At 32.2% G+C, this 17,584-nt stretch overlaps 1 protein-coding gene and 1 non-coding gene across 14 annotated transcripts in view; both read left to right on the forward strand.

Moving 5' to 3' along the window:
* The window catches only part of LOC144377071 (uncharacterized), a 411,176-nt gene that overhangs the window by 28,936 nt on the left and 364,656 nt on the right, over positions 1–17,584 (forward strand). For 3 of the 13 annotated variants that reach the window (XR_013437683.1, XR_013437682.1, XM_078046334.1), the window contains exon 2: positions 8,342–8,420. The exons of 9 other annotated variants lie outside the window; for them this stretch is intronic. Coding sequence is in view for 2 of the 4 variants with exons in the window: in XM_078046334.1 (XP_077902460.1) it covers positions 8,342–8,420 (79 nt within the window). In the remaining 2 variants the exon portion in view is untranslated. Of the gene's footprint in view, positions 1–4,441; positions 5,017–8,341; positions 8,421–17,584 lie in introns of those variants that run through there. One more of the 13 variants, XM_078046327.1, reaches the window with a different exon arrangement.
* On the forward strand, positions 8,176–8,366 carry LOC120890114 (U2 spliceosomal RNA). Its single transcript, XR_005734366.2, has one exon. It is a non-coding gene; the product is annotated as a U2 spliceosomal RNA (small nuclear RNA).

Below are 17,584 nucleotides of genomic sequence, written 5' to 3' on the forward strand. Positions count from 1 at the left end.
AGAGGATGAACTTTTTAAAAAGTGTTGAATAAATGAATTTCTCTCTTTTCTTTCTTGTTTCCTTGACTCCTCTTAAGTCTGCTCACACATTCAGAAGGACTAGATTTACATATTAGAATATTCTGCTGTCCATACTTAAATCCTCTTAGTTATTGGTAATTGCAATGTTAGAGCCTGAGAGAATAATATTATTTACAGTAGTTATCCTAAATTTTAGAAAATATAGAAAAAATAATCTTTGTTAGTCATGTATGAGTAATAATGAATGTTGAAGGTTAGGCCACCTGCATTTGGCCCTTGGTAAGTGTGTCAGAAAAATTAAATATGAGTCAGGTATATTTGAGAATATTCAACAGTTATTTTCCAGGCAGAAAACCAATAAGGAAACACAAAATTGTAGCACACTATAAATGTAAAGAATTTAACACAAATATACCAAACATTGATTGCATCCAACAGCACTGAGTCATTTTTTTTTCAAGTTCACACAGAAATTTGGTCACAAAAATACTCTTAAAAAATTTAAAATTAAAATGTTATAAAGTATCTTTTCAGATCACAATAGTATAGAATTAGAAATTAGTAGCAGAAAGAATTTCATAAAAATCACAAATATGTGGAAACTAAATAGAACAGTTATTAAAAACCAATAGTCCAAGAAGAAATACATTTTAAAAAATATACCTTGAGACAAAAGAAAATGCAAGCAAGACATGGCAAGTTTTCTGGAATTTAGCAAAAGAAGTTATAAGAATGAGAAACCAATAGCATCAATACCAATATTAAGGAGAAAGAATGATCTCAAAACTAAACAAACTAATTTTATACCCAAAGGAACTAGGAAAAAGAACAAACTAATCTAAAGTTTATCAGAAGGAAGAAATTAATACAAATTAGGGCAGAAATAAATAAAACAGAAACTAGAAAGATGATAGAAAAGATCAATGAATCTAAAAATTAGTCTTTTAAAAAAGATGGTTAAAATGGACAAACTGTGATGCAGGTTAAGCAAAAAATAAAAATAAAAGAGAGAGAGAAAGAATTCAAATAAAATGAATAATAAAAAATGAAATTAAAACTGATACCACAGAAACTCAGATGATCATAAAAGACTACTAGAAACAATTATATGGAAACAAACTGGGTAACCCAAAGAAACGGATGATTTACTCAAAATATAATACTTATTAAGACCAACTCGTGAAGAAGTAAAAAGTATGGACAGATAGATAATGAATAAAGATATCGAATTGGTAATTCAAATCCTCTCAACAAGAAAAGCTCAGGATGAGATAGTTTCTACAAAACATTTAGAGAAGAATTAATGCTAATCATTCTCAAACTTTTCTTATCTCCAAAAGGAGGAATAGTTCCAAATTCATCTCAAAACAATCTACAGAAGTAATGAAATTCCTATAAAAATTGCAATATTTTTATATAAAGAGAAAATATGATCTAAAAATTTGTATGAGTTCCCAACAGAGCTCAAATAGCTAAAGAAATTTTGAGGAAGAAACAAAGGTGGAAAGCATTACCTATCCTAATTTCAAACTATATTACAAAGCTTGAGTAATCAAAACAATATGTTCCTGGTACAAAATCCAACATCTATATCAATAGCAGTCTGCAGAGAACTGAGAAATTAACCACACAAAGATTAACTAATAATCTTTAACGTATATAGCAAAAAAACCCACACAATACTGAAGGATATCTTCAATTAACAGTGCTGTTTAAAATGGATGCAGAAGAATGAACTTGGACCCTGGTCCTATATTATACCATCATTAACTCAAAAAGAATTAAGGTATTAAATGTAATACCTCAAACTAGGACTTTTAGAAAAAAGAAAGAAAAACGTTCCTTGACATTGGTTTTGGCAATAGATATTTGAATGTGCCCTTTAAAGTCACAGACAACAAAGGCAAAAATGAACAAGGGGGACTGTATCAAAAATATTAAAAGTTCTCTGCATGGCAAAGAAAATAGTCAACAAACCATAAAATGTGACCAATGAAGAGAATATATTTCCTACCCATATACGCAAAATACATTAGGGAAAACATTAAACACAAAAGAAAAAAAAGATTTAAAAATGTACATAGTTGCTGAATGGAAAATTTTCCAAAGGAAATATTTTTTAAAAATGGCCAATAAGTAGATGAAACTATCTAAAAATCACGAATCACCAGGGAAAAACAAATCAAAACTACAGAAAGTTATTACTTCATACCTGTTGGAATGTGGGAAAAGTGATAAGAGATAACTAGTCATGGTAAAGTAGGAAGAAATGAATTCCCATGCACTTTTGTTGAGAATGGAAGTTGTTTTATCATTAAGTCCTTGAGTATATGGCTAAGACAGTAAGTTTCTGAAGAGCTGTAATCAGAGGAGGATTAACATGACTAAAAGTGGACACAGAGGACTCATCATTTTTGGTAACTCTGGAAGTACTCCAACAGTAGTGGGCAGTTTATGTTTGGCAAGAGTGGCAGTTTGGAAGGGGCAATGAGTATGTGCAATTGTATGTTTAGGAGTGTGTGAAACATAAAAAGTGTTATATTTAAGTTGAATATAAATCACCAATTAAAAACTCTGAATGTAAATCCACCAGGAGAGTCAGAAGTTTCTTCCAAATGCTCCTTTTTTTTTTCTGATCAGCCACCAATGTAACTTACTTATGAAAATGATGTTTCTAAATTTCAGTGTTGCCCAAGTGAATTTGGTATGTACCCACTCTAGTCTGACTAGACTATATTGACTTCTGTGCCTGGAGCTCCTTGATAAGAAAGGCCAAACAGCTCCTAAATTGTCATGTAAGAAACTCTCTTTCCCTATTTACCCATTTGAGGGAAGAGATGACTCATGGCTCTGACCCCCATCATCATATCATTGTGAAGCAAAAGTAGGTACTGGAAAGTAAAGAGGCTGAAACCTTCTACAACCTTCTGTTGGCAAAGGAGTGTAGGATTTTCATTAAGCATGATTTCAGGATGAGAGTGCAGGAAAAGCCGAAGGCTGGAACAAAAGAGCAATTCTGTGCTACCCACACTATACCAGGCCATCTGTCCTCTTGGGAAATAGACTATAATTGGAAAGTCTTCAAATTACTATTATAATATTTATTATAGCCTAGTTTGCAGTAATTTTATTTGCCTTTCAGAAACAGGGTTATGAGCACTTATGTCTATCATTGGTAAAAACTTAATGAGAATAAAATTGATCTTATCAATTTCCTGGCACTACTCAGGTTACTATATTCAAAATCTGTTGTATATTTGTTCTCTCTTCCTCCTCTTCCCCTCCTCCTTTTCCTACTCCAACTCCTCCTTCTTCCTTTTCCACCCTCCATCATTTTTTTAAACTTTCCTTACTTGGAAATACCAATCACAGTGCTTGTTTACTTTGAAATTTTTTTGTGGGAGAAGGACCACAGCTACTAGAAAAGGAGCAACATAGAAATGTTGCCTAGATCAATGATGTGCATTTAACCTGGAAGATGGTCAAGATATTACAAAATCTGGCAAGAAACTATTATTTATCTTTCAAATTATAATTATTTCTTCTTATTATTTTTAATTGGGAATATTTCTACCCTGCTAAGTAATCAAATTTATTTTTGAGCCTTGGCATCACGACTAGGTTCTAACTAGTGAGAAGGATAAAGATGCATGGAACTTATTCTATTTATGATGGTTCCCTTTATTCTCCTCTCTCTCCCTCCCCCTTAATGCCTGAGAAGTAATTTTAATCACTGAAGTACCACATCTGTGATGTGACCTTAAGAAATGAAGTCACATTGAGAAGGATACAGCTTCCTTGGAACATCTTATAGGTTGGTTAACATCCAAACTCCTTTAAAGTGAAGGGGATATAGTTCTATCTTGCTTAAGTAATTATTTTTCCAAATTATTTTAGTGTTGGTCAAAAAGGATCCTGACATATTGCTTGCTGGTGTTCTGTAAGGCAGGAGTGAAAATAAGGTAGATGGAGTACAATATAATCCCCCGACATTCTTTCCCTCTGGAATTCAATATGTAGGTACTGGGAGAGGATTATTAGCCTTCAGTGAGAACTGAAGGAAAAAAAAAAAAACTGCAAGAAGACTTGCATTATTAGTGTGCCTGTGTCATGTTAATGTGGAATTCTACAATGAATATCAACAAATTCTTGATGTGCCCGAGGCTAGGAGACATCTTGACTTCTTGCATAGCCTTAGATCATGAATTGTCCTGTATGAAGAATCCTAACAATACTACAATTCCAGAAGTCTTGCAAAATTTGCTAGATTACAAATTTCTTTACTAATATATATATATATATATATATATATATATATATATATATAGTTATGATAAATCTCCAATACATGAACTAAAGAGGTTCACACATTTTGGTTTCTTTCCATGACCTTCTTTCCATGGCATTTCTTCATGCACAGGTAAAAGACCGCATAAAGGAAATCATTGGAAGTCAACAGTCTGCAACCCAGAAGAAATCCCATACAAGGTCCTAACTATACTGGCACCTGATCTTGGGCTTCCAGTCTCCATAACTGTGAGAAAGTAAATGACTATAGTTAAATCCATTCCACATATGGTGTTTTGATAAGACACCCTAAACAGACTAAGTCAACCATCCATCAAGTCCCTCCTCAGATATCTCCTCTATGGAAACTTCCTGTCTCCTCCCTCTCCATCACCTATCAAATAAATATATTTCATTGGAAGATCAAAACACTTTTTCATAGCACTTAATATAATATCTTATCATCCTAATATACTATATGGTATTTTTTTTCTTGTGGAAGACAACACAACTTTCTTTTTTTCTGAACTACAACCACATTATTTGAAATTAAATATGTATTCAGTTGAATAGAGTAAACTCTCACTGACATTATTAAAATTCTTTCCCTGGAATAGGGTGGCCAAAGCTGTAATGTTAAGATTCTGATCAAATTGACCAAGTTTAATACCATATTTTGTATAGCCATGTAAAATGCAAGGTTTGAAAGGTGTAAATCTTTTAAAGCTCAACATGAATGAATAAAAATTATAGATTGAATGAGGAAGGAATAATGAGATTCAGTTATTGAAATTGTATAGCAACTTAAATTTGATTTGGAAATTAAGTTCTTTATCCTTGATAAATATCTAAGATAAAATGAATGCATTTCTTATCCTGTGCAGATTCTTTACATATATTTTGTTCTAAAAGGAAATTAGGGAACCCCAGAAAAAGGCTAGAGAATAAACAGAAATACTGAAACATCTAAACCACCAATCAATTCCTTCTAAAACTGTTGAGGATGGGAGTGATCTAAAGGGTGGGAACTTAGATCACTCTCATCCTCTTAAGAAGATACAATGTAGCACTCTGTTGGGCTTATATATTTAGTGTTATGTTATGTTATATATTTAGTGTGAAGTCAAGGCTGGGAACCAGCTATTATGATTAATCAAGGCAGAAACACTAATTCAACAATTATGTTCAAGGTCATAAGCCTTAACTTGTGAGCAAGTGCCCCCTTATGTAACCTATTTGCAGTGTGCCTTCTTTGTTTGGCCTGCATATAAAACAGGCTTATGGAAAAGACTGGAGGACTAATTGGGATTGATAAGGGCTAATGGGACAAAATGGGGGCAAAATGAGTGTTAAAATGGAAATTGGCTGAGAGCTAAATCTGAAGCTGGAGGCTGTTACCATCTCTGAATAAAGTGTGTCTACTCTCCTAAGGGTGTCTTCTGTCCTCTTCCACCTGCTGAACCCTGAATTTGTTTCCTGGGTCAGGGCGCCCAGGTGACACACTTTCAAAACAGATTTTGTAAATAGATCTGAATTTATATAATGACTTTCCTCTTTTCCTGAATGTGCCTATGAACAAATTACTTAACCTCTTTAAAATCCTCTGATTCTCCAGATATAAACTAAATGGGCACTTCTGTTTTTCACTTGTCTTTACAGACATTAAAAAAGCCAACAAATATAGAGAACCAAGTTTTGGTGATGTTCTTTTTCCCTCTCAGTTTTAATCATCTAAAAGTTTTTTAGACAGAATTGGTATCATCATTGCATGTATGATACTGAAGTGGATGGAAGTAGTAAGGAGAGATGAGAAACTAAGAGAAACAATGAAAAGATAATTTTAAAACAGGCTTTTAAAGCATCTGTAATCAACTAATTTTCTTATTTCAAAAGATGTCTTAGGTTTTGATCTTACCTATGACTTGCAGGATTTTGGTATTCATTATTTTTCTCCAATCTTGTCTCTGAAGAGCAATTGCCCATCTGGCCATCATCTTTACAGGAATAAGCATAACTTCTGCAATTTTCAATAGGGACCTTTAAGTTCTGCCTTTGAATGAAGCAAATAATGATAAACTCTAAATGTCAAAAGGTCCTTTGAAACATACTTGATGCAGCTATTTAAAATTGTAATTCAGAGGTATTCCTTTGTAAATATTTCATAACTCTAAAGTATCTGCAATATAACTGCACTTAAAATGGACCATGGATACTTATTGTCAAACTGGAGGAACATCAATCTTCAGCTGCTTCCAAGTAATGGATCTTTTTGATATATTGTTACCAGTTAGTCACTCCTAAATGTGGACTGGATTTTATAAATATTATGTGAGTATTTTGTAAATCATGGGAATGGGAGCTGTGGTGAAAAGATACAAGTATTCTCCTAGTACTGTAACTATAGTTCTACTGTTGTTTGATTGTCGATACAAAGATACAAAAGAGAATTAGGAAAAAAAAAAAAAGGAGGGAGATAAAATAAACCAAAGTGAAAGTGAGAGATGCTACTAAGTATATTCCCCAGGTGGGGTGCAGTGTCCCATGCCTGTAATCCCAGAATTTGGGAGGCTGAGACAGGAGGATTGTGAGCTCAAAGCCAGCCTCAACAATGGCCAGGTTCTAAGCAACTCAGTGAGACCTTGTCTCTAAGTAAAATATAAAATAAGGCTGGGGGATGTGGCTCCTTCATTGAGAAAAGATGAGGAAAGACCTTTGGCCCAGAAGATTATACAGATATCAATTAAATACATGGAATATTTAACATCATTAAATATTAGGAAAAGACAAATGAAAATATAATGAGATGTCACAATATGGCTATCAGAATTGCTGAAATTAAAAAAAAAAAAAAGAAGAAGAAGAAAGAAATCACAGAACTCTAACCCTAGCAGGACAGAGAGAAGCTAGATCACTTACACATTACTGATGTGAATATGAACTAACATAACCACTCTGGAAAACACATAGTTTGCTAAAAAGCTACCCATCTGATCCCAACACTGCACTCCTAAACATTTACTGCAGATAAATGAAGACTTATGTTCACAGAAAAATATGTGCTCCAATGCTTACAGGAGCTTTTTATTCCTAAAAGCCCAACTGGTAGCTTTATACCATGGCATACTAACTCACTGACAAAAAGAAACATATAAAATACTTGGACACATCTGCAAAATATTATGCTGAGTGCAAAAAGCAAATTCCAAAAGTTTGCATATTGTATAATTTCATTTGCATAATGTTCTTAACATGACAAAATAGATATGGAGAACAGATTAGTTCTTGTCAGGGGTTAAACAGGGAGTAGGAGTGTGAAGAAAGTGGGGGAGGCTACCATAGGGCAACATGAGGGACTGTTCTGGTGAAAGAAATGTTCTGAATCTTCACTGCATCAATGCCAATAGTCTTCATGTTGCTATACAGTTTTCACCAAATTACCTTAGGGAAAAACTATAAAATAATCGAATCTGTCTGTATTATTTATTTTAACTATATCTGAACTTGTATTTCTCTCAAAATAAAAGTTTTAATTAAAAAAAGAAAAAGACAACACAATTCCATTAAGGGCTGGGAATATAGCTCAGTGGAAGAGCATTTGCCTCACAGGTGTGAAGGCCTGAGTTCCATTTACAATACCAATAAATTATATATATATATATATATATATATATATATATATATATATATATATATATATTAGAAGTACTAAAAACCACAGAAAGACTAAATAAAAACTTTTCAAAAATGCAAAGAAGTACAAAGAATAAACTTGTGGCTGGGGGATGTGGCTCCTTCATTTGTTTATTCTCGGAAAGAAGAGACCTGCAAAAATTCTTATATCATAAATCATTTCACAAAAGAGAAGTAATAGCTTCTCAGTCTTTTGGATAAAATCAAGCATGGTAGCTGAGTTTTTTTTTTAATCAATTTAATAAATTCTCCATTTGAAAGGGCTATATTAAATGGGCTTTTGAAACTAGGGAATGAATAGGAATTTGTTCTGTTCATTTCATACATTGTCCTGGTTTTGCAGTATTTCCAGGAGCAGTGTCCCCCAAGGGATGGGGAGGAGGAGGAAGAAGAAGAGGATTAATCAACATGTGGAACTCAAGGTGCATACAGCAGGTGGGATAGGGTCGTTGGATCAGTGAGCAGTAATGGCTGACTGAAGGAATGTTCATAAACGCAAATCATGCAATGTATTTGGCAACTTATTTTCCACCAGGGTTGGCCAAATCAGGCCATATAATTTCCTGTACCAAATATCAATTTCTTTCAAAAATCTCCACACTCATCGAGTAATTTCTTTAACACCTCTTCACCTCCTAGAAAATTCTCCCAAATGTTCTCTGACAGTGTTATTTAATAACACTTCATTATGACAAGTGATCTTGAATATTTTACCTTAAGAATCTCATAGAGATTGCAAATACTAGTTCCTATGATTATAATCGCATCTTCAATCTGGCAGAAAGTTCTGCTCCCCTCTGGCAAACCTAACTACTCTTTCAATCCCAATTACTGTTCCATATCTAGATCTTCTTTCATTGTGACAGACAGACTGATTATGAAAGTGGAGGGGCTTGTTTTGGAATAATTACTAAAGAGAAGTACTGTAAGTTTTCATATAAAAAATTATGAAAACAAAAATGTTAAGAATTTGCCATGTGAATAGGTCTTTGAAATGAGTGAAGAGCTTAACTATATTCAAAAAACAGCAAACACACTTCATTTTTAGGAGACAGATTTTCCTGAGTCCAGCACAGGTAACATCTGCTGATTTTCTCTAAGATATACTGATTTCAAGGCATTTTTATTCTTTACCTTGCCATTTTAATCATGATAAACATTCACTTAGCAAGCATAAATAATCGTACAATAACATTGCAGTTTGTTATTAACTGAAGGTATAACCAGGTGCTATCATGTCATTTGACATCATCCGTTTTATGGTTTTTCATTTACAGGCAGTGACAGAGTCATTAATTTTTGCAAGTGAAATAGTGAAACTTTTTTACCTATCTTAATAATTCCTTATGTTGAAATATTAAGTGTAGATTCTCCTCAGAGCATTATCATCTTGTGTTTTTCTTTGCTCCTCTAAACAGTATTTTTATTAGGAAATAATTAGGCATTACTTATCAAAGTAATGGGTAGGGTTCTTCCACAGAGAGAGGGTCAATGATTCTCTATGGTCTCACAGCTATTACCAGAATTGGGCTAAAAACAACAACCTTACATGGAGGAGAGGGAAGGGAACTGGCATTTATTGATTATCTATCATAGGCCACATGCTATAATAGACTCTAGAACCAAAATTTTATTTAATTTTTTTCAAGGCAAAAATACACAGAGCTAGTGTGGCATCCTCATGAATGTCCTAAAAAAAGACTTTGAGACTTGGAGGAACAAATCAATTAACTAGAAGTCTACACTGGAAGCTGGGATAAAAATTTACATCTTCTGATGCCAGATGATGTTGACAATATGCATGATGGCATTGATCCCACACCTAACTTGGATAAAAATAATATAATATAATATGTACTGAATATTTGGTATGTGGCAGACATTAAATATTGGTTTTGGGGATTTTGTTGTTGGTGGTGGTGGGTGGTTTTTGTTTTTGTTGTTATTTTATTTTCTGCAATATATTTTTTGTTGTTCTTTTGTTTTCTTTGTCTGTTTTGTGCTGCTGGAGCTCAACCCCAGCACCTAATGCATGTTAGTCAAGAATTGAACCATGAACAACATCCATGCCCTCTACAAACAAATTTGTTCTTCTTCAGATAATAGGGTCGCTGCAATAAGCATCCTCCCTATCACTATATTTTATTATTTCTATAGGCACTGGCAGAGGAAAACTTCTTCCCTCTCTGATCATGCAATTGTTAGTTTGGGATTAGACAGCAAGCATTCTTATATTATGGGGAATTTTATCTGATAGAACAAAGAAAGCATTCAGAGAAAACACATTTACAAGAGTCTTTCTGATTTAAAAGTCTTATTTCCAAAGATTCCTGCAAGCATTACATATAGATTTACTGCGGTTCAGGCTAAAGTTTTGGGGTGTCAATCAATTACAGTGCTTCTCACTTTCTTGTTTTGTCTTAGCAATCTTTATTTTATTCTTTCACTTTAAGATACCTATAACAATAAAAGAGTTTTCCATATATGATTACATTTGATATTCAAACTGAACTTGAGATATTACATTCACTATTCATTCAGTATTTTGATATTTTTGGGGGGTGTTTCTAAATGGTAATTACAATTGAATTAATAGATCTATTTCATATTTGAAACAAAATAAAGTCAAACAAATAAATACATAAGAAAGTAAACCATAAAGGTAAATTTTACTGTATATTAACCAAATGTGTTAATCAGGGAAAATTCTAACTTAACATTAGAATTTTAATTTAGGAAGACTAAGGATAGTTTTTTCAACATAGTTACATAAACAACTGATAAAATCTAATATCCAATAATCACTTCCATATAGGTAAAGAACAGACCAGGTGAAATTATAAACATCTGTTAGCATACAAAAATCTTCTATTTAAGAACTTAGAGAACTAGTAAATTACTAAACTGAAATACAAAGAGCTAAGATTGTGGAGAAAGATGTATTACAGATATCAACTGATCTTCTGAAGTAACTGTTCTCTTGGGTATATTTGTTTACTCTGGGCTTTTATTTAAAGTTGAAAACCCAGGATTTATCTGAGCATGAGGAAACTGATAGGGGAGAACTTTCACATTGAGTATTTGAGAATTGATTGTATTTTCACATGCTCAGTTACCATTCTTCCCAAGGTAAAAGCCTACAAAGTTTAGTTAAAAAGTTCTTAAAAATAGAACAGAATTTTTGGATGTACATTGGCCAACTATGAATTGATGTATTTCAATATAGCCAGGTCATTGAGTAAGGATCAATGGAGACAACTAATTACCTTTTATGTATCAGCAACAAAGAATAAATACAAACTAGAACACAAAATAAAATTAATATGTAATTACAAAACATCAAACAAACATGAGTAAATCAACAAAAACTTGCAGGTCTCTAGAAAATTAAAAATATTTTTGACAATTTGTAAAGAAGATCTAAATACAGAAACATTATACAAAGGGCATATTTCCTTGGTATATAATGCAACTGACATAAAAATCCTGGCAGTTTGGAAATGGGCAATATCATTCTAAAATATTTCTAATAATTTAAAGAATCAAGAGTATCCCAAGCAATCTTGAAGAAAAATAACTCATCTACAGGATTACTAGATATCAAAATCATTGAAATGGAATTAAAGTAAAATGTTGTCAACACAGGAGAAGACAGTAGGAACCAAAGAGAAGGTTCAGAAGGAGACCCAAATATGTGATTTTTTGACATAAGTAGTGGATCTTTATTAAGTGATATTTGATGGAATTTAATAATAGACATGAAATTTAAATTTTATTTCATATCTATGGTAGGCAGAAAATCAATGTTCAATGATGCCAGTGTCCTACTTCCTAAACCTCAGAATGCCTTACCTTACATTTAAAAAAAAAAGAAAAATTAAAATTGCTGATTAAATTCAGTTTGTTTAAAATGGAGACATGCTGTGTGATCTGGTTGGGCCCAATGTAATCCTAAGGGTTCGTAAAAGTGGAAGGATAGAGAGTGATTTAATACATGGACATGGGTTGCCTTTGTTGAAGATGGAAGGTGTCAAGAACCAATAAATGAAGATGGATTCTAGTTTCTGGAAAAGACAAGGAAATAGATTCCCATCAGTGAAACCAGAAAATAATGAAGGGATGTTGACATGCTGCTTTTAGTCCAGTGAGATCTGTGTTAGATTTCTGACCTATAGAACTTGTAAAATAATAAATTTGTGTTGTTTTAAGCCATTTAGTTTATGACAATTTGTTACTAAAGTCACAGAAAACTAATAGAGTTCCATAGACAAAAATAAATACTGGAGGAACTATAAACCTGAAACTAAATGTCAAAGGCAGATGATTTTTTTTTATACAAAAGAGAAGAATATCTCCAAAATTCGGGTAGATAGAAATGTGTTAAACAGAATTGGAAAGGCACTAAAACAGGAGACATAGAAAATTAGGCTATATAAATTTCATATTCATTTTCTAAAGTGCCATTTAAAAAGTAAAGTCAAAGAGTAGTAGATGAAGGTATTTTGTAGTACATATATCCATCAAAGTAATTCACATAAAATATATAATGTTCTACAAAAAAATAAAAAATAAAAAGATTTAGAGACTCATTAAAACTATGGGTAAAATCTCAAAGAGCAACTTTACAAGTGATGATGTGCAAATTTGCCAATAGTCCTCAGTCATCATAGAAGCATAAATTAAAATCACAATTCAAGACCACCACAGGCAGCCGTGTGTGGTAGTGCACCAGTAATCCCAGTGGCTTGGGACACTGAAGCAGGGGGATCAAGAGTTCAAAGCCAGCCTCAGCAACTCAGAGATTCCACAAGCAATTCAGTGAGATCCTGTCTGTAAATAAAATACAAAAGAAAGTTTGGGGATGTTGCTCAGTGGTTAAGCACCTTAGTGGTTAAGCATCCTTGGGTTCAATCCTTGGTTTCGCCCATGCCCCCCCCAAAAGACCACCACAGGAGGTTTATTGGAATGTCTAAAACGACAGACAAAAAGATAGATACTGATTTTTTAAAAAAATATAATCTATCTTTACTCACATAGAGCTGATTTAATTTGGGACAAACATTTGGAACGCTATTTGGTAATATCCAAGGAAGTTGAATATGTACATATGTTTTCTTCAACAATTCTATTCTTAGATATATATATTCATTATATTTTCACATGTATTCTCTACAATAAAAAATACACAGGAATGCAGAGAAGTACAATTCATGATATAAAAACTAGAGAAAAACAATATTCATCATCACTGGAATGGATACATGCATAACATTCAAACCACTGAAAACTATCAGGGATCACAATTATTGAAATAACTACATCTACTCATTACAATGTATATATTATAACGAATATCTGAATAAAAGATTCTTAAAGTAGAAGATGACTTCTGAAGTATTCCCACTTATATAAAGTTAAGAAACAAGCAGTACTGACAGATGTTTTAGAAGGTGACAGCAGTCACCATTATTGTGTGAAAGGGAGGGGAGAACAAAGTGAGTCGTTTCTTTTGTGCATACAGTAAATTTTCTATGATCTAGGTGATAATTAGAGGAGTGAGGTTATATGCAGTTTACAATTCAATCAAGAAATTAATAAGATAAGCATATAAACTTAATTCTGATTCATGATAAAATATCAAACAAAAAAGAAACTGCTTCAATTTGTTAAGAATACTTTTATTTTTTTATTTTTTATTTTTTGCATAATCACATTCAACACTTCTATTTCAATACCAGGAACACAACAGAAAAAAATTAATAATCACCAAATCAATTCAACAATGATTGAAAAAAACCAAAGCAGTAATAAAAGTACAAAAACATATAAACATTAAACATGGAAGCAACACTATCAGTCTTTGGAAAAATTATGATAGTCTTAAAAAAAAAAGTAAAAGAAAATCAGTAGAAATATATTAGAATTAATTACTGAGGTCTGAAAATTGTTAGATGTAAAATTAACATAAGATCCCTTCAACCTTAATAGCAGTAAAATTTTAAAAACGAATTTAAAAACATTATAATAATAAAGGTAGAGATAAATAAAAATCAAGTATTGCTTGTTTTTAATAAAAATACATGATCTTATTTGCAATAATAATAAAATACAAGATGCTTCTAAATAAACTCAATACATGGATGAATTTTTTGAAGAATGTATAAAATATCAATTAGAGCCCTTACAGAATGAAATGATTATTTTTCTAAATGTTCTAGGAGGGAAATTCAGAGATTTTAGAATGTTCATTCTCCTCCAATAATCATTTTAAGTTCAACACAATTTCAATTATAATTACAGAAGGCTTTTCTAAATGTAACATTTGGAAAAACAGAAACAATTGTACAGAGTAGTGGTTTATTCATATTTAATATGGCAAGAAAAGTATAATTTGGGGGAGGAGAACAGAACTGAGTTATTCCTAATGGCTTCTCTGTCATCACTAAATGTAGAAACTGGATTTTTATTATGTATATATTTGAAAAAAACTGATAAATTTAAAAAGATGATTTATTTTAATATGCTCTTTTCAGAACTCATTCTCTGTATTATCCTAATCCAATTATTGAACATTACTAACTAAAATCAAATATCACAGTAAAAACTCCAGCTCTTAACAGTTGGTTGGTAGAAAAAATTCTCTGATACACCGTACACACACACACACACACACACACACAGATTCTGAGAATGTAGAATGTGAAAGAATATGTAAACTGAGGATATATATGTTTATCCTCAGCTGATATAAATTGCTAGCACTTTACCATAATACATATATTACATGAATATATTAGTTTTTTAGAAACAACTTAAAATTTGGTACCAATTTTGTGAGTATGAGAACTCGGCACACATGGAGGCAATAACAGAGTAGGACTTGAGGGGAAAAAAATCAAGTTTTTAGTGAAATAATTTGGTTGATCAGTAAACCCACCATAGAAGAACATTGTATCAGATTCTGTTTAAATGATAAATTATATAGCACTATAGTAAATATAATATAGTAGATTGTGAATGAGAGGGCCTCTCATTCTAATCAACTTGACTAAAATTATCAACTACAGATGATATTCTTACTGTCTATAAGTTCTTTTACTGCATTTACTTTAGAAAACTTGGAATTATAAATATTTATTTTCTTTGTCATTGAATTGTAATTTATTTATTTTCTCTGCCTCTTGAAAGTTTTACAACCCAGGGATATATTTCTGAAAGACCCATGTGCCAATTCTTTGCAAAGAAGTCAGCAAGAAAGATAATGCCCCTGACTCCCAGTTTCTTAAGAGAGAATGGGAACCTAACTCAGAAAATAACTTCTTGGTGATAAAATCATCAGGTGATTTGGATCAACTTTCCCACTTCCTACTTTAACACTAGCTTACCACAACAATTAAATTATCTCTTATCTTTTGTTTCAACAGAGTTGAATTCAGACTCTCCACTCTATTGCAATAGTCCATAATAAAGTCTTTCTTGACTATTTAACTTGAATGAAAAATCTCTTTACTTCTATTTTTAACTTTTGACAATGGAGAAGCAAAACAGTTTTGAAAATGATGTGATTATGTGGTATTATGGAACATACTGAACTGCTTCACTTTTTGTTTATGTTTATCATTTTAGCCAAGGAGAGAATCTGTGTTCTACTTTTATATCTCTCTTCCCCTTCCCTCAACACCTTGGCAAAATAACAGAAAAATTACTTTTCATGAAGACACGAATCAGAGGGTAAAAAAGAAGAGTTCGGGCAAGTACACACAAAAAACATCTATAATTGAAGAGAGCCCATTAGATTTCAAAAGCTAAAAAACAATGAACTATGGGGATGTAGAATTAGGAGAGGTGACAAAGACTTTCCTTTATAAAGACACTTGAGCATGGATGGTGGAAGGAGATTCTCATCATTATACAAAATACATGTATGAAGATGTGAATTTGGTGTCAACATACCTTATATACAAACAGATATGATAAATGGTGGTATAAAGGTGTATTAAGAATTATAATACAAAAACAAATAATAAGAGAGCTCATGTATAATGGCATACTTTGGCATGAACATACTTTATATACAGAGTTATGAAAAATTGTCCTGTGAATGGATAATTATGATTGTAATGCATTCCAATATTGTCATGTATGTCAGAAATACAAAAAAAAAGACATTTATATGTTCTGAATTATAAAGCCTAGGAGAAAAGGACAGAGTGAGCTCTAAGGATGTGGAACTGCATATCAGAACCACAGAGGGAATTTAAGGGCCTGAATGATCAGGAGAAAGGATACAATAGAATCTATCAGGATTTTAGAATCTCAGCTGTTAGACATTGGACAAATCCCTGCCTATCTCTAAGAATCAGTTTCTATTGCCCTGAAGAAAAATGGTTTCAACACAACGATTATGTATGAAGATCAATGAAAATTATATAATTTTATGTTTCATAGCTCAGTGAGGTAAAGAATAATGGGCCTATTTTAATACTGGCTTTTACTTATTTAAGCAATTAAATAATTAACAAACATGTTACATAAGAATCAGAAAGCAAATTTGAAGGCAAGTTAAAAAAGATTTTTGTTGTCTTTCTATTGTTGTTGCAGTTTTCTTTTCTGTTTTTTTTAATCTAATAGGAAAGTGGCACCACATTTGGCTTCATGGCTCAGTGGTTCTGAATACACAAATACCCTAAGAGACTTTCACTCATTCTTTTCTAGCCAATTCTGCTCTGTTAAAAGCCACTGAAGTGGTATCTATTGGTATTAGAGTTGAAGCCAAATTGTTCCTTTTAGTTGTGACCTTTGCAAAAGAAAAGCTTTGTGCTAGTGGAAATGAAGGGGGAAAAGGATTATTCTAATATCCGATTATTAAAATAACAAAATGACATTTCCAGTGTAGGAGGTCATTTCAGTGTTGCTTTCTTGCTTGTTTATGGTAATATAATTTTATTTGCTGAGTAATGATGGGTGCAATTAACCAATTAGGGTAATAAGTACTTGTCCCCTAAATTAAGCCTGCAAACATCCCTGGAAATTTGGCATTTGAAAACAATTGCAAAAAGAAAAATGTCGCCATAAAGAGATAATTCCTTGCCCCATTTTTTTGAATTTTAGCTTTTAATATTAAACCAAGTGAGTGAATTTCTGTTATTGATATAACATCATTTTTTTCTTCATTAAAAATTTCCACACTATGAAAATATTCATTAATGTTCTCTGGCATGGTTACAGAATTAACTCACAGTTTACCCATATATTACCTCCAATGCAATGTGTTTGCTTTTTATATCTTACTGAATGCACATTGCTTAGGAAAACTAATTTCAGTATCAAAAAGTAAATTATGACACATCACATTAAATACAAATCTGTAACTATTAACTTTCCACAAATATCATGTCATTCACTGAAATAGGTTTTGAGAAGTAAAGGAATTCAAATATAAAGCTTACTCATATCTCTTGTGTTCTTACTATTCTTTTGATTGGTCTTGGTGTACAGAGGCAATATATATGATGGAACTTTAAGAAAGGGAAAGAATTTTCCCAGTGGATATTTGCTGATAAATACTACTAAACTCAATAATGGT

Source organism: Ictidomys tridecemlineatus, chromosome 4 (genome assembly GCF_052094955.1).
Source record: "Ictidomys tridecemlineatus isolate mIctTri1 chromosome 4, mIctTri1.hap1, whole genome shotgun sequence".
Taxonomy (NCBI): Eukaryota; Metazoa; Chordata; class Mammalia; order Rodentia; family Sciuridae; genus Ictidomys; species Ictidomys tridecemlineatus.